Genomic DNA, 18,401 nt, shown 5'->3' on the forward strand with positions numbered 1-18,401 from the left:
TCAGAGTATCGTTATTCAGGGTGTCTGTGTATCACAGTATTGTTGATCAGAGTATTGGTATTCAGGGTATCTGTGTATCACAGTATTGTTGATCAGAGTGTCGGTATTCAGGGTATCTGTGTATCACAGTATTGTTGATCAGAGTATCGGTATTCAGGGTGTCTGTGTATCACAGTATTGTAGATCAGAGTATCGGTATTCAGGGTATCTGTGTATCACAGTATTGTTGATCAGAGTATCGGTATTCAGGGTGTCTGTGTATCACAGTATTGTTGATCAGTGTATCAGAGTATCGTTATTCAGGGTGTCTGTGTATCACAGTATTGTTGATCAGAGTATCGGTATTCAGGGTGTCTGTGTATCACAGTATTGTTGATCAGTGTATCAGAGTATCGTTATTCAGGGTGTCTGTGTATCACAGTATTGTTGATCAGAGTATCGGTATTCAGGGTATCTGTGTATCACAGTATTGTTGATCAGTGTATCAGGGTATCGTTATTCAGGGTGTCTGTGTATCACAGTATTGTTGATCAGTGTATCAGAGTATCGTTATTCAGGGTGTCTGTGTATCACAGTATTGTTGATCAGAGTATCGGTATTCAGGGTGTCTGTGTATAACAGTATTGTTGATCAGGGTATCGTTATTCAGGGTGTCTGTGTATCACAGTATTGTTGATCAGGGTATCAGAGTATCGTTATTCAGGGTATCTGTGTATCACACTATTGTTGATCAGAGTATCGGTATTCAGGGTGTCTGTGTATCACAGTATTGTTGATCAGAGTATCGGTATTCAGGGTGTCTGTGTATCACAGTATTGTTGATCAGAGTATTGGTATTCAGGGTATCTGTGTATCACAGTATTGTTGATCAGAGTATCGGTATTCAGGGTGTCTGTGTATCACAGTATTGTTGATCAGAGTATCGGTATTCAGGGTGTCTGTGTATCACAGTATTGTTGATCAGAGTATCGGTATTCAGGGTATCTGTGTATCACAGTATTGTTGATCAGAGTATCGGTATTCAGGGTGTCTGTGTATCACAGTATTGTTGATCAGGGTATCGGTATTCAGGGTATCTGTGTATCACAGTATTGTTGATCAGAGTATCGGTATTCAGGGTATCTGTGTATCACAGTATTGTTGATCAGAGTATCGGTATTCAGGGTGTCTGTGTATCACAGTATTGTTGATCAGGGTATCGGTATTCAGGGTGTCTGTGTATCACAGTATTGTTGATCAGAGTATCGGTATTCAGGGTGTCTGTGTATCACAGTATTGTTGATCAGAGTATCGGTATTCAGGGTATCCTTGTACAGCATTATTGTTGATCAGAGTATCAGAGTATTTTGGTGAGATGTTTTGTAACTGATATCAGTGATAACATTCCTCTCTCTCCCCCACTCCCCTCCCCTCTCTCTCCCCCACTCCCCTCTCTCTCTCTCTTTCCCTCCCCTCTCTCTCCCCCCCCCCTCTCCCTAGCTCCCTTTCTCCCCCTCCCCCCCTAGCTCCCTTTCTCCCTCATAACTCTTCAGGAGTTGAGTTACCACTTGGGGAGGGGGTGGGTGGGATGCACAGGGACCGCAGGGATGGGCTGTGTGTGTATTATATCTGTGTGTGTATAGTGTGGGTAAATGTGTGCATATGTACAGTGTGTGTGTGTGTATGTATGTAAATGTGTGTGTGTGTATGTGTGTGTGGTGTGTATGTGTGTGTGTGTGTGTGTGTCAAGGTCACATGACCTGCCTGTCACACATTCCTCAGGTACAAGAACCGTGCAGAATCACATGACCTGCGTCTGTGACACAACATTAACACATGCACTGCCAGAGGCACGGCAAAGGGTTAGGGACGCGACGCTCTGCAGGTCTCTGGCAGGGAGAGGGGGTAAGGGAGCGACGCTCTGCAGCTCTCTGTCAGGGAGAGGGGTTAAGGGAGCAATGATCTGCAGGTCTCTGGCAGGGAGAGGGGGTAAGGGAGCGACGCTCTGCAGGTCTCCAGCAAGGAGAGGGGTTAAGGGAGCGATGCTCTGCAGGTCTCTGGCAGAGTTAGAGGGTAAGGGAGCGATGCTCTGCAGGTCTCTGGCAGAGAGAGGGGGTAAGGGAGCGACGCTCTGCAGGTCTCTGCCAGGGAGAGGGGGTAAGGGAGCGACGCTCTGCAGGTCTCTGGCAGGGAGAGGGGGTAAGGGAGCGACGCTCTGCAGGTCTCTGCCAGGGAGAGGGGGTAAGGGAGCGACGCTCTGCAGGTCTCTGGCAGGGAGAGGGGGTAAGGGAGCGATGCTCTGCAGGTCTCTGGCAGAGAGAGGGGGTAAGGGAGCGATGCTCTGCAGGTCTCTGGCAGAGAGAGAGGGTAAGGGAGCGACGCTCTGCAGGTCTCTGGCAGAGAGAGAGAGGGTAAGGGAGCGACGCTCTGCAGGTCTCTGGCAGGGAGAGAGGGTAAGGGAGCGACGCTCTGCAGGTCTCTGGCAGGGAGAGGGGGTAAGGAGGCGACGCTCTGCAGGTCTCTGGCAGGGAGAGGGGGTAAGGGAGCGACGCTCTGCAGGTCTCTGGCAGGGAGAGGGGGTAAGGGAGCGACGCTCTGCGGGTCTCTGGCAGAGACTCTATTTGACGCTCTGTCTCTCCACAGTGTCAGGATGGAGGAGACTCTCATATACAGACAGCGCCTGCAAAGCATCACTGTAAGTATAACTAACCCTGCCCCACAGAGCTTACACTCTAATATACAGAGGGGCACAGGTATAATACAGGGAGAGGAGGAACCATTGGGAGAAGGGAATCCTGCCCCGCAGAGCTTACACGCTAATATACAGAGGGACACAGATACAATACAGGGAGAGAAGGGGATCCTGCCCCGCAGAGCTTACACTCTAATATACAGAGGGACACAGATACAATACAGGGAGAGGAGGGACCATTGGGAGAAGGGAATCCTGCCCCGCAGAGCTTACACTCTAATATACAGAGGGACACAAATACAATACAGGGAGAGGAGGAACCATTGGGAGAAGGAAATCCTGCCCCGCAGAGCTTACACTCTAATATACAGAGGGGCACAGATACAATACAGGGAGAGGGGGAACCATTGGGAGAAGGGAACCCTGTCCCGCAGAGCTTACACTCTAATATACAGAGGGACACAGATACAATACAGGGAGAGGAGGGACCATTGGGAGAAGGGAATCCTGCCCCGCAGAGCTTACACTCTAATATACAGAGGGACACAAATACAATACAGGGAGAGGAGGGACCATTGGGAGAAGGGAATCCTGCCCCGCAGAGCTTACACTCTAATATACAGAGGGACACAGATACAATACAGGGAGAGGAGGGACCATTGGGAGAAGGGAATCCTGCCCCGCAGAGCTTACACTCTAATATACAGAGGGACACAAATACAATACAGGGAGAGGAGGAACCATTGGGAGAAGGAAATCCTGCCCCGCAGAGCTTACACTCTAATATACAGAGGGGCACAGATACAATACAGGGAGAGGGGGAACCATTGGGAGAAGGGAACCCTGTCCCTCAGAGCTTACACTCTAATATACAGAGGGACACAGATACAATACAGGGAGAGGAGGGACCATTGGGAGAAGGGAATCCTGCCCCGCAGAGCTTACACTCTAATATACAGAGGGACACAAATACAATACAGGGAGAGGAGGAACCATTGGGAGAAGGAAATCCTGCCCCGCAGAGCTTACACTCTAATATACAGAGGGACACTGGTACAATACAGGGAGAGGAGGAACCATTGGGAGAAGGAAACCCTGCCCCGCAGAGCTTACACTCTAATATACAGAGGGACACAGATACAATACAGGGAGAGGAGGAACCATTGTGAGAAGGGAACCCTGTCCCGCAGAGCTTACACTCTAATATACAGAGGGACACAGATACAATACAGGGAGAGGGGGAACCATTGGGAGAAGGGAATCCTGCCCCGCAGAGCTTACACTCTAATATACAGAGAGACACAGATACAATACAGGGAGAGGGGGAACCATTGGGAGAAGGGAATCCTGCCCCGCAGAGCTTACACTCTAATATACAGAGGGACACTGGTACAATACAGGGAGAGGAGGAACCATTGGGAGAAGGAAACCCTGCCCCGCAGAGCTTACACTCTAATATACAGAGGGACACAGATACAATACAGGGAGAGGAGGAACCATTGTGAGAAGGGAACCCTGTCCCGCAGAGCTTACACTCTAATATACAGAGGGACACAGATACAATACAGGGAGAGGGGGAACCATTGGGAGAAGGGAATCCTGCCCCGCAGAGCTTACACTCTAATATACAGAGAGACACAGATACAATACAGGGAGAGGAGGAACCATTGGGAGAAGGGAACCCTGCCCTGCAGAGCTGACACTCTAATACACAGAGGGACACAGATACAATACAGGGAGAGGAGGAACCATTGGGAGAAGGGAACCCTGCCCCGCAGAGCTGACACTCTAATACACAGAGGGGCACAGATACAATACCGGTGACGCCTCGTTCTGCGTTCCTTGTGCAGGAGAGGCGTAGCATCCTTACAGAGATGGAGAAGATACAGAGAGAGCTGGAACAGCAGAGGCTCATACTGCAGCAACTCAAGGTATTAATTACCCCAGGAAATACCCCAATACCCATCACACCCTAAAGTTACTCCAACTATTCAATTTAATACCCCATCACACCCTTCTGTTACCCCCAGTACTCCATTTAGTTGCCCCTCTTACCCCTCCCTGGGGTAGGCGCAGCCTCAGTTGCCCCTCTCACACTCACTTCCTGCCCCCAGAGGAAGTCTCTGCGGGATCGGTGGCTGATGGAGGGGCTGGTACCGGCCCCCGGGGCAGAAATGGATAATCCACTGAGCCAAACCGAGGGCAAAATACAGAAGCTGCAGGAAGAGCTGGAGAGGTGAGTGTGAGTGTATGAGTGTGAGTGAGTGTGAGTGTGTGTGAGTGTGTGTGTGTAGGAGAGGGTGAGTGTGTGTGTGGGAGTGTGTGGGAGTGATTGTGTGTAAGAGTGAGTGTGAGTGTGTGGTAGAATGAGTGTACAAGAGATTTTGTGTTTGTATATGAGTTTGTGTGTAACTGTGAGAAAGTGATTCTGTGTGTGTATGTGTGTAAGAGAATGTGTGTGACAGTGAGTGTGTGTGCATGGGAGAATGTGTGAGACTGTGTGTTTGAGAGTGTGATAGAGTGAGTGTAATTGTGTGAGAGGTGTGTGTGTGCGGGAGAATTGGTGTGTGTGGGTGTGTATGAGAGTGGGTTATTGAGAGTGATTGTGTGTGAAATATTTTGTGTGTGCATGTGTGAGTTTGTATGTGAGGGAGAATGAGTCTGTGAATGTGTGAGCGATTGAGTGTGTGAGAATGAGTGTATGAGAGTGTGAGATAAGTGAGTGTATAAGAATGAGTGTGTGTGAGAGCTTGTTTGTTATAGAATTAAAGTGTGTGTGTGTGGGTGACAGAGCTTGTGTGTGATAGAATTAAAGTGTGTGTGTGTGATAGAATGAGTTGATAGAATGAGTGTGTGTGGGAGCTTGTGTGCGATATAGTTAGTGAGTGTGTGTGTGTGAGAATGAGAGTGAATGTATGTGTCTGAGAGAGCTTGTGTGTGATATAGTTAAAGTATGTGTGTGTGATAAAATGGGACGGAGTCTGTGTGTGAGAGAGTTTGTGTGTGATATCGTTAAAGTGAGTGGATGATAGAATGAGAGCGAGTGTGTGTGAGTTTGTGTGTGGTATAGTTAGTGAGTGTGTGTGATAGCTTGTGTGTGAAATAGTTAGGGAGTGTTTGTGATAGAATGAGAGCGCGTGTGTGTGTGTGTATGTGTGAGAGTGAGAGAGCTTGTGTGTGATATAGTGAGTGTGTGTGATAGAATGACAGCGAGTCTGTGTGTGTGAGAGAGCTTTTGTGTGATATAGTTAGTGAGTGTGTGTGATGGAATGAGAGCGGCTGTGTGTGTGAGAGAGCTTGTGTGTGATATAGTGAGTGTGATAGAATAAGAGTGAGCCTGTATGTGAAAGAGAGCATGTGTGTGATATAGTTAAAGTGAGTATGTGTGTTTGTGTAATAGTGAGTGTGTGAGAGCTTGTGTGTGATATAGTGAGTGAGTCTGTGTGTGTGAGAGAAAGAACTTGTGTGTGATATAGTGAGTGAGTGTGTGTGATAGAGTCTGTGTATATGAAAGAGAGCTTGTGTGTGATATAGTTAAGTGAGTATGTGTGTTTGTGCGATAGAATGAGTGAGTGTGTGAGAGCTTGTGTGTGATATAGTTAGTGAGTGTGTGTGATAGAATGAGAGTGAGTCTGTGTGTGTGACAGAGCTTGTGTGTGATAGAGTGAATGTGTGTGTGTGATAGTGTGAGTGTGTGAGTGTGTGCGATAGAATGAGTGTGTATGTGAGTGGGTGTGATAGAATGAGTGTATGTGTGTGTGATAGAATGAGAGTGAGTGTGAGTGAGTGTGTGTGATAGAATGAGAGTGAGTATGTGAGTGTATGTGAGAGTGTGTGAGCAATAGAATGAGAGTGAGTGTTGTATGTGAGTGAGTTTGTGTGATAGAATGAGTGAGTGTATGTGTGTGAGCGATAGAATGAGAGCGACTGTGTGTGAGTTTGTGTGTGGTATAGTTAGTGAATGTGTGATAGCTTGTGTGTGAAATAGTTAGGGAGTGTGTGTGATAGAATGAGAGCGTGTGTGTGTGTTGGAATAAGAGTGAGCCTGTGTGTGAAAGAGAGCATGTGTGTGATATAGTTAAAGTGAGTATGTGTGTTTGTGTGATAGTGAGTGTGTGATATAGTGAGTGAGTGTGTGTGTTTGTGCGATAGAATGACTGAGTGTGTGAGAGCTTGTGTGTGATATAGTTAGTGAGTGTGTGTGATAGAATGAGAGTGAGTCTGTGTGTGTGACAGAGCTTGTGTGTGATAGAGTGAGTGAGTGTGTGTGTGTGTGTGTGTGTGTGTGTGTGTGATAGAATGAGTGTGTATGTGAGTGGGTGTGATAGAATGAGTGAGTGTATGTGTGTGTGATAGAATGAGAGTGAGTGTGTGTGAGCAATAGAATGAGAGTGAGTGTATGTGAGTGAGTGTGATAGAATGAGAGTGAGTGTATGTGAGTGTGTGTGAGCGATAGAATGAGAGTGAGTGTATGTGAGTGAGTGTGATAGAATGAGAGTGAGTGTGTGTGAGTGATAGAATGAGAGTGAGTGTATGTGAGTGAGTTTGTGTGATAGAATGAGTGAGTGTATGTGTTTGAGCGATAGAATGAGAGTGAGTTTGTGATCGCTCCACTAATCCCTCCTCACTTCTCAGCCTCCAGTCTAGGTTGGTCCGTTTGGAAAATCCTGAACTGAACTTAAAGCATCCAGGAGCAGAAACCCTGCAGGTAACACACACACACACACACACACACACACACAACATCACGTGATATAACCATAACATACCGGGGCAGGACATGTGTGTGTGTGTGTGTGTGTGTGTGTATCTATCTATCTATATATTATAGAAACCCTGCAGGTAACACACACACTGCATACATATATATATATTTAAGCTTAAAAGCTGTGTTTAAAGCAGCATGCATTGGCTAAGGGTTGTTCATGTAATGTGAGCATGAGATAAAAGGTGGCACTGTGTGCTCATTTGCATGTCATTTCCCAGAATCCCTTGCTGCAGTGGAAGTGCTGTGTGCTGGGTGATAATGGTGAAAGACAGGGTTGCAGACCTGTCTAAGACATGCAAATGAATATACAGGAATATTTTCAGTTGCTATATGCTTTACTGTGGAGGGTTTTTGTCACTTTTTTACCCACCATAACCTTAATAAATGTGGTGATTATATATATATATACATATACATATATACAGTGTTCGACAAACCTATATATTTGCTCGCCCCGGGCGAGTGGATTTAACCCCCAAGCGAGTAAATATTGGCCCAAGCAGCACACGTTTGGTACTAGGTGGCAAGTAGATTTTTTGGTGATTTGTCAACCACTGCATATATATATATATATATATATATATATATACACACACACACACACACACACACACACACACACACACACACACACACACACACACACACACACACACACACACACACACACACACACACACACACACTGGTCGACAAATCACCAAAAAATCTACTCGCCACCTAGTACCACACGTGTGCTGCTTGGGCCAATAGGAGCTCGCCACGATGTTAAATCCACTCGCCCGGGGCGAGCAAATGTATAGGTTTGTCGAACACTGTATATAAATATAAATCAATCATCCTCTCCAGCCCGTGTCTTACCACTGCTGGATGAAGCCTCTCCAGTGATCTCCCAGGTCCTGCGGTTACAGCCGCTCTTCTCCTCGTCACTGCCACACATTCCCTCATCCCATCCTCTCCAGCCCGTGTCTCCCCACTGCTGGATGAAGCCTCCCCAGTGATCTCCCAGGTCCTGCGGTTACAGCCTCTCTTCTCCACGTCGCTCCCACACATTCCCTCATCCCATCCTCTCCAGCCCGTGTCTCCCCACTGCTGGATGAGGCCTCCCCAGTGATCTCCCAGGTCCTGCGGTTACAGCCTCTCTTCCCCACATTCCCTCATCCCATCCTCCCCAGCCCGTGTCTCCCCACTGCTGGATGAAGCCTCCCCAGTGATCTCCCAGGTCCTGCGGTTACAGCCGCTCTTCTCCACGTCACTGCCACACACATTCCCACATCCCATCCTCTCCAGCCCGTGTCTCCCCACTGCTGGATGAAGCCCCCCCCAGTGATCTCCCAGGTCCTGCGGTTACAGCCTCTTCTCCACGTCGCTCCCACACATTCCCTCATCCCATCCTCTCCAGCCCGGGTCTCCCCACTGCTGGATGAAGCCTCCCCAGTGATCTCCCATGTCCTGCGGTTACAGCTTCTCTTCTCCACGTCGCCCCCACACATTCCCTCATCCCACCCTCTCCAGCCCGTGTCTCCCCACTGCTGGATGAAGCTCCCCAATGATCTCCCAGGTCCTGCGGTTACAGCCTCTCTTCTCCACGTCGCTCCCACACATTCCCTCATCCCATCCTCTCCAGCCCGTGTCTCCCCACTGCTGGATGAAGTCTCCCCAGTGATCTCCCAGGTCCTGCGGTTACAGCCTCTTCTCCACGTCGCTCCCACACATTCCCTCATTCCATCCTCTCCAGCCCGTGACTCCCCACTGCTGGATGAAGTCTCCCCAGTGATCTCCCAGGTCCTGTGGTTACAGCCTCTCTTCTCCACGTTGCTCTCACATTCCCTCATCCCATCCTCTCCAGCCCGTGTCTCCCCACTGCTGGATGTAGCCTCCCCAGTGATCTCCAAGGTCCTGTGGTTACAGCCTCTCTTCTCCACGTCGCTTCCACACACGTCTTCATCCCATCCTCCCATCTTACTTTGGGTCGTCGTCTTGGTCTTTTCACCTCTTTTGGAATCCAGTTGGGTTCCATCTTTGCCCAACGACGGTCATTTCTTCTTGTGATATGTCCGGCCTACCGCCATTTTTATTTCTTCCCCCATGTGATGATGTCACAGACGTTTGGTTGGTTTCGAACACATTTATTCTTTTTCCTGTCTCTTCCCCAAGCTTCTGAATTATCTTCTCATTTAGGGTCCAAGTGCCACTTCCATACGTGAGCGCGGGCAGGATACACGGGTCACACCCATACGTGAGCGCGGGCAGGATACACGGGTCACACCCGTACGTGAGCGCGGGCAGGAGACCCGGGCCACACCCATACGTGAGCGCGGGCAGGATACACGGGTCACATCCATACGTGAGCGCGGGCAGGATACACGGGTCACACTCATACGTGAGCGCGGGCAGGAGACCCGGGTCACACCCATACGTGAGCGCGGGCAGGATACACGAGTCACACCCATACGTGAGCGCGGGCAGGATACACGAGTCACATCCGTACGTGAGCGCTGGCAGGATACACGGGTCACACCCGTACGTGAGCGCGGACAGGATACACGGGCCACACCCATACGTGAGCGCGGGCAGGATACACGGGTCACACCCGTACGTGAGTGCGGGCAGGATACACGGGTCACACCCATACGTGAGCGCGGGCAGGATACACGGGTCACATCCGTACGTGAGCGTGGGCAGGATACACGGGTCACACCCATACGTGAGCGCGGGCAGGATACACGGGTCACATCTGTACGTGAGCGCGGGCAGGATACACGGGTCACACCCGTACGTGAGCGCGGGCAGGATACACGGGTCACATCCATACGTGAGCGCGGGCAGGATACACGGGTCACACCCGTACGTGAGCGCGGGCAGGATACACGGGTCACATCCGTACGTGAGCGCGGGCAGGATACACGGGTCACACCCGTACGTGAGCGCGGGCAGGATACACGGGTCACACCCATACGTGAGCGCGGGCAGGATACACGGGTCACACCCATACGTGAGCGCGGGCAGGATACACGGGTCACATCCGTACGTGAGCGCGGGCAGGATACACTGGTCACATCCGTACGTGAGCGCGGGCAGGATACACGGGTCACATCCGTACGTGAGCGCGGGCAGGATACACGGGTCACACCCGTACGTGAGCGCGCGCAGGATACACGGGTCACAACCATACGTGAGCACGGGCAGGATACACGGGTCACACCCATACGTGAGCGCGGGCAGGATACACGGGTCACATCTGTACGTGAGCGCGGGCAGGATACACGGGTCACACCCGTACGTGAGCGTGGGCAGGATACACGGGTCACATCCGTACGTGAGCGTGGGCAGGATACACGGGTCACACCCGTACGTGAGCGCGGGCAGGATACACGGGTCACATCTGTACGTGAGCGCGGGCAGGATACACGGGTCACACCCGTACGTGAGCGTGGGCAGGATACACGGGTCACATCCGTACGTGAGCGCGGGCAGGATACACGGGTCACATCCGTACGTGAGCGCGGGCAGGATACACGGGTCACATCCATACGTGAGCGTGGGCAGGATACACGGGTCACATCCGTACGTGAGCGCGGGCAGGATACACGGGTCACACTCATACGTGAGCGCGGGCAGGATACACGGGTCACACCCATACGTGAGCGCGGGCAGGATACACGGGTCACATCCGTACGTGAGCGCGGGCAGGATACACGGGTCACACCCATACGTGAGCGCGGGCAGGATACACGGGTCACACCCATACGTGAGCGCGGGCAGGATACACGGGTCACACCCATACGTGAGCGCGGGCAGGATACACGGGTCACACCCATACGTGAGCGCGGGCAGGATACACGGGTCACATCCGTACGTGAGCGCGGGCAGGATACACGGGTCACATCCGTACGTGAGCGCGGGCAGGATACACGGGTCACACTCATACGTGAGCGCGGGCAGGATACACGGGTCACACCCATACGTGAGCGCGGGCAGGATACACGGGTCACATCCGTACGTGAGCGTGGGCAGGATACACGGGTCACACCCATACGTGAGCGCGGGCAGGATACACGGGTCACACCCATACGTGAGCGCGGGCAGGATACACGGGTCACATCCGTACGTGAGCGCGGGCAGGATACACGGGTCACCTCCATACGTGAGCTCGGGCAGGATACACGGGTCACATCCATACGTGAGCGCGGGCAGGATACACGGGTCACACCCATACGTGAACGCGGGCAGGGTACACGGGTCACACCCATACGTGAGCGCGGGCAGGATACACGGGTCACACCCGTACGTGAGCTCCGGCAGGATACACGGGTCACACCCATACGTGAGCGCGGGCAGGATACATGGGTCACCTCCATACGTGAGCTCGGGCAGGATACACGGGTCACATCCATACGTGAGCGCGGGCAGGATACACGGGTCACACCCATACGTGAGCGCGGGCAGGATACACGGGTCACACCCATACGTGAGCGCGGGCAGGATACACGGGTCACACCCATACGTGAGCGCGGGCAGGATACACGGGTCACAACCATATGTGAGCGCGGGCAGGATACACGGGTCACACCCATACGTGAGTGCGGGCAGGATACACGGGTCACACCCATACGTGAGCGCGGGCAGGATACACGGGTCACACCCATACGTGAGTGCGGGCAGGATACACGGGTCACACCCATACGTGAGCGTGGGCAGGATACACGGGTCACACCCATACGTGAGCGCGGGCAGGATACACGGGTCACACCCATACGTGAGCGCAGGCAGGATACACGGGTCACACCCATACGTGAGCGTGGGCAGGATACACGGGTCACATCCATACGTGAGCGCGGGCAGGATACACGGGTCACACCCATACGTGAGCGCGGGCAGGATACACGGGTCACATCCGTACGTGAGCGCTGGCAGGATACATGGGTCACACTTTCGAGGCGCAGTGGGAGGTTCCCTTGAGAGATTGTCTCCCAAACGCGCGTCCCTCTCGTCTTCCTTCTCCTAGTGATTTCATTAGAAAGGTTCCCACCCATCGTTACTCGCCGGCCGAGGCAGACACGGCATTCCACGTCTCCTAGTTCTCTTCCATTTATTCCGATCTTTGCAGACGGGACACATGTGTTGAACATCCCTTTGGTCTCGCCGACATTCACACGGACGCCACTTTCTTACTGCGCTTTGGCGAGTTCTCCGATTCGTTGCCGGAGGTCTTCTGGCCAAAATAACCATGTCGGCGGCAAACCGTCGGGGCGTCAAATATTCACCGTTGATTTTCATTCCTTTTTTCTTCCCAATATACACAAACACCATTATAAATATTTATACATTTTATGACTTATTAATTACATTAGTGTTTTATTAATATGATATTATTTTCACAATTATATAATGGTATTATTTAGCACATATTTGTATTATTTATTAGCAAATAAAAATTCCACGGTGTGGGCCCATTCACATGTCTCAGATGGGTCCGCACCCCTGCCCTTCCCCATTATCTCTTAGCATACACTGCAGCCAGGGATTCTGGGTAATGACATGCCAATGAGCGCTCACGGTTCCTCTTTGTTCTGTTCAGGGGAGTCGTGCCCCTCCGGGAGAGCTGGTGAACGGAGGGGGAGACCGGCGGGGAGAAGAGGATAGGGGGGTCTCTGAGAATCGGGAGAAGAACCCCCACTTACTATCCGACCCCCACGCGCAGGTTCGGGGAGAAAAGGTCCGGGATTCCGGGGCGCACCCGCCAAGGGGAGAACCCACGACGGGCGAGGCGGCAGGACACCCCGTGCCGGCGCCCAGAAGGAAGAGAGGCGAGTCCCTAAAACGGGGGCAGAACCAAGGAGGCCAGAAACTGGAACATCAGAACCTGGAAATACAAGGACACAACCAAGGAGCCCAAACTCTGGGCCCAGAACATCATAGACAGAACCTGGAACATCAGAACCTAGAACATCGGAATCAGAACTTGGGAACCCAATGGGAGAATCAAGGAGCCCAAACTCTCAACCCAGAAGATCATAGTCAGAATCTGGAACATCAGAATCAGAACCTGGCAACCCAAGGGCAGAATCAAGGATTCAAAACTCTGGAACCAGAACATCATAGTCAGAACCTAGAACATCTGGATCGGAATCTGGCATTCCAGGGGCAGAACCAGGGAACCAAAATCCAGAACCTGGAACATCTGGATCACAACCAGGCAACACAAGGGCAGAACAAAGACAACCCAAAGCAGAGTCTCGCAAACCAAGAGCAGAGCCAGAACCTCTCAAACCAGGGTCAGGAACAGAACCAAGACAAGGTAGTACTGGCAGCTGAAAGCACCGACCCGGTGCTGCCCGAGAACCAAGAGCAGGTACCAAAGACCCTAGACCAGAACCCAATACTGCCATCCAAAGACCACAACCAAGAGCTAGTACCAACTACCCAAGACCAGAACCAGAGCACAATACTGCCACCCAAAGACCAGAAGCAAGAGCTAGTACCAACTACCCAGGACCAGCACCAGAGCACAATACTGCCACCCAAAGACCAGAACCAAGAGCCAGTACCAACATCCCAAGACTCGAACAAGACCCCACTACTGCCATCCAAAGACCAGAACCAAGAGCAAATACCAACTACCCAAGACCAGAACCCGAGCACAATACTGCAATCCAAAGAGCAAGAGTCGGTACCAACATCCCAAGACTCGAACAAGACCCCACTACTGCCATCCAAAGACCAGAACCAAGAGCAAATACCAACTACCCAAGACCAGAACCAGAGCACAATACTGCAATCCAAAGACCAGAACCAAGAGCCGGTACCAACATCCCATGACCCGAACAAGACCCCACTACTGCCATCCAAAGACCAGAACCAAGAGACGGTGCCAACATCCCAAGACCCAAACAAGAGCCCAATACTGCCGTACAAAGACCAGAACCAAGAGCCAGTACCGATGACCAGAGATCACAAGAAAGACCAGAACCAGAGCACAATACTGCCATCCAAAGACCAGAACCAAGAGCAAAAACAAAACCAAGATTGGAACCAAGAAATAGGACCAACACCCCCAGACCAGAAGCCGGTACCAATGACCCAAAAGGAGAACATGAACCAGAGCCCGAAAGGTCCAGCCCAGCACCAGAGCCAAGTGACCCAAGTGCAGATTTCCCATGTCGTGGTCGTCACCGCCCCACAGCAGGTGCCCCCTGCCCCAGGTCCGATCCAACCACCCCTCTCCCCCCAGCAGCCTCCCCCTGGCACAGCCAGGGTCCTAGGCCCCCCGGAGTCCCAACCCTTCCTGCCGAAACCCCAAGGGACAGACCCCTCCTCTGCCCACGCGACCAACACGGCAGCACCGCGGGCAGAGGACACGCGGGTCAAGCAGAAGACCTGCCAGTGCTGCGTGCTCATGTGAGAAGCTACATAGGGATGGTGAGAGGCGAAACGTCTATCGGGGAGAAAAAAAAAAACGCACCAGATTCACGCTAACGACACCGCTTCCTGGATTTGTAAAAATCGACCCATCTCCTGCTCTTATATAGGGACACGGGATCCGGGCGCCAAGCTTACGGGGCGGGAGACTCCCCTGTCCGGGGCACGCAAGCAGCACCAGGATTCATTTTAATATGGGGGGGGAGGGGGATTGTGCTACGGGGATATCTTTTGTAATATAAATAATAATCTGAAATTAAAAAAAAAAAAAACGGGAATAAATTCAAATGAAACGTTTTTATTTCATCCCACGGGCAGTACAAAGGACTCGGGGGCCATCCCTTAAGGTTGGAGGAAAGGAGATTTCACCAGCAACAAAGGAAAGGGTTCTTTACAGTAAGGGCAGTTACAGTGTGGGACTCATTACCCATGGAGACTGTGATGGCAGATACAGTAGATTTGTTAAAAAAAAAGGTTGGACATCTTTTTAGAAAGGAAAGGTATACAGGGATATACCCAATAAGTATACATGGGAAGGATGTTGATCCAGGGATTAATACGATTGCCAATTCTTGGGGTCGGGAAGGAATTTATTTTCCCTTATGAGATATCATTGGATGATATGTCACTGGGTTTTCTGTTTGCCTTCCTCTGGATCAATATATACTGTAAGTACAGATATAGGATAAAGTATCTGTTGTCTAAATCTAGCATAGGATGAACTAGATGGACCTACGTCTTTTTTCAACCTCATCTACTATGTAATCCCCCCCCCTCCCCCCACGGGGGGGGGGGGGGGGGGGCGACTTTTCTTCTACAAATGACCAGGATTTAAAGATCGTCTCCTCTGGCCGGGGGGTCCCTTACCTCTTTTGTAGAGCGACGGAGAGGGGGTGTTACGTCATGTGACATTTCCTGGAACGGTGGGGCGGCCATCTTTAACGTGACCCGCCAGGTTGGGGGCAGGGGTCGCAGAACACTCCAAACAAAAACGTGTTTTTTTTTGTTTTTTTTACATTTTAATTGTTTTATACAAAAAGTAGAATCGTTATTTTACGGAGAATCGACACCGTTTTTGTTTTTTGGGGTTCGCCGTTTTGCGGGGGGGGGAGGCGGGCGGTGGTGGAGAACTGAACCCACAACAAAAAAATTGGGAGGCGGCCCCCGTCTCTGCACCCAGAATAGTAACAATAGAAAATGGGGTCAAAAATACAAGAAATAGTAAAAATAATAAAAAATAATTTAACCCCCCCCCCCATAAAAAAAATATATCCCCTAACCCCATAAAAATATATCCCCTCCTCCCCCAATATAAAATATATCTCCTCCCCCCCAAAATATAAAATATATGCCCCCAAAATATAAAATATACCCCCCCCCCAAAATATAAAATATATCTCCTCCCCCCCAAAATATAAAATATATGCCCCCAAAATATAAAATATACCCCCCCCCCAAATATAAAATATATCTCCTCCCCCCCCCAAATATAAAATATATCTCCTCCCCCCAAAAAAAACCCTGAGTAATATAGAATCGTGTGTGTATAGGGGGAGTTTTACCCCCCGCTGGGGCAGGAGTTTGCACCCCCTAGGTTGGCATTCACCCCTCTCTGGATGAGAGCGGCGCTCATCAGGTGGTATCTGCCCCAAGGAGCAGTGTAGTACAACCCCCTGTGCCTCCTCTAGTCTGTATCTGCCCCATGCTGGGTGGTATCTGACCCCAGGGCAGTTAGTACAGCCCCTGCAACTTCTACAGACTGCATCAGCTCGGGCAGTAAGTGCTTCTTCTGGTCTGTTTTTACCCCCTCTGGGTATCTGCCCTTGGTGGCAGTTAGTACAGCCCCTCCACCTCCTCCGGGGTGGGCATGAAATGAATCTCATACCCGGACTTTGTGGTGGGGGTCCGGGTCGGGGTGAACTCAGGGGTGGGGAGCGGAACTTCTTCCACCACAGTGACGGGGGGGTCCAGGGAAACCTGTGGGGGCAGAAAGAGACACTTATTACACAGTGCCCCGGCTATAGGGAACCATGTTAAAAATGGTTTTGAAGCAAAAGGTGGCACTGTGTGCTCATTTGCATGTCATTTCCCAGAATCCCTTGCTGCAGTGGAAGCGCTGTGTGCTGGGTGATAATGGTGAAAGGCGGGGCTGCATGTTATTTCCCAGAATCCCTTGCTGCAGTGGAAGCGCTGTGTGCTGGGGGATAATGGTGAAAGGCGGGGCTGCATGTCATTTCCCAGAATCCCTTGCTGCAGTGGAAGTGCTGTGTGCTGGGGGATAATGGTGAAAGGCGGGGCTGCATGTCATTTTCCAGAATCCCTTGCTGCAGTGGAAGCGCTGTGTGCTGGGGGATAATGGTGAAAGGCAGGGCTGCATGTCATTTCCCAGAATCCCTTGCTGCAGTGGAAGCGCTGTGTGCTGGGGGATAATGGTGAAAGGCAGGGCTGCATGTCATTTCCCAGAATCCCTTGCTGCAGTGGAAGTGCTGTATGCTGGGGGATAATGGGGAAAGGCGGGGCTGCATGTCATTTCCCAGAATCCCTTGCTGCAGTGGAAGCGCTGTGTGCTGGGTGATAATGGTGAAAGGCGCTGCATGTCATTTCCAGAATCCCTTGCTGCAGTGGAAGCGCTGTGTGCTGGGGGATAATGGTGAAGGGCAGGCTGCATGTCATTTCCAGAATCCCTTGCTGCAGTGGAAGTGCTGTATGCTGGGGGATAATGGGGAAAGGCGGGGCTGCATGTCATTTCCCAGAATCCCTTGCTGCAGTGGAAGCGCTGTGTGCTGGGTGATAATGGTGAAAGGCGGGGCTGCATGTCATTTCCCAGAATCCCTTGCTGCAGTGGAAGCGCTGTGTGCTGGGGATAATGGTGAAGGGCAGGGCTGCATGTAATTTCCCAGAATCCCTTGCTGCAGTGGAAGTGCTGTATGCTGGGGGATAATGGGGAAAGGCGGGGCTGCATGTCATTTCCAGAATCCCTTGCTGCAGTGGAAGCGCTGTGTGCTGGGTGATAATGGTGAAAGGCGGGGCTGCATGTCATTTCCCAGAATCCCTTGCTGCAGTGGAAGCGCTGTGTGCTGGGGGATAATGGTGAAGGGCAGGACAGGGCTGCATGTCATTTCCCAGAATCCCTTGCTGCAGTGGAAGTGCTGTATGCTGGGGGATAATGGGGAAAGGCGGGGCTGCATGTCATTTCCCAGAATCCCTTGCTGCAGTGGAAGCGCTGTGTGCTGGGTGATAATGGTGAAAGGCGGGGCTGCATGTCATTTCCCAGAATCCCTTGCTGCAGTGGAAGTGCTGTGTGCTGGGGGATAATGGTGAAGGGCGGGGCTGCAGACCTGTCTAAGACATGCAGATGAGCATACAGTAATATTTCCATTATATACACACAGACAGACAGACAGACAGACAGACAGACGCGTGTGCTGTGTCCCTGCAGAGCTCACACTGTGCATATATTGATGCACTGTACATATACCTGGTAGGAGTGCCAGCCGTTGCTGTATATAGGGGTGCAGAGTTCCAGGTGATTGGGTTTGG

General features: G+C 51.3%; 1 protein-coding gene across 1 annotated transcript; it reads left to right on the forward strand.

Annotated features, from left to right (window-relative positions):
* Nucleotides 1-2,521: 2,521 nt before the first annotated feature.
* On the forward strand, nucleotides 2,522-14,918 carry LOC142483646 (uncharacterized). Its single transcript, XM_075583661.1, has 5 exons — nucleotides 2,522-2,674; nucleotides 4,522-4,602; nucleotides 4,786-4,907; nucleotides 7,307-7,379; nucleotides 13,021-14,918. Exons 1-5 carry the CDS (start codon nucleotides 2,630-2,632, stop codon nucleotides 14,842-14,844), a joined length of 2,145 nt encoding a protein of 714 aa, XP_075439776.1. The 5' UTR covers nucleotides 2,522-2,629; the 3' UTR covers nucleotides 14,845-14,918.
* The last annotated feature ends 3,483 nt before the right edge of the window (nucleotides 14,919-18,401 follow it).

Source organism: Ascaphus truei, unplaced genomic scaffold (assembly GCF_040206685.1).
Source record: "Ascaphus truei isolate aAscTru1 unplaced genomic scaffold, aAscTru1.hap1 HAP1_SCAFFOLD_3488, whole genome shotgun sequence".
Lineage (NCBI taxonomy): Eukaryota > Metazoa > Chordata > Amphibia > Anura > Ascaphidae > Ascaphus > Ascaphus truei.

Excerpts from the sequence above, each read along its gene's own strand:
- LOC142483646 (XM_075583661.1), top strand. The coding sequence starts at position 2,630 with ATGGAGGAGACTCTCATATACAGACAGCGCCTGCAAAGCATCACT. Across the intron at positions 2,675-4,521 it reads AGCGCCTGCAAAGCATCACT|GAGAGGCGTAGCATCCTTAC; the intron begins GTAAGTATAACT and ends TTCCTTGTGCAG. Across the intron at positions 4,603-4,785 it reads TCATACTGCAGCAACTCAAG|AGGAAGTCTCTGCGGGATCG; the intron begins GTATTAATTACC and ends TCCTGCCCCCAG.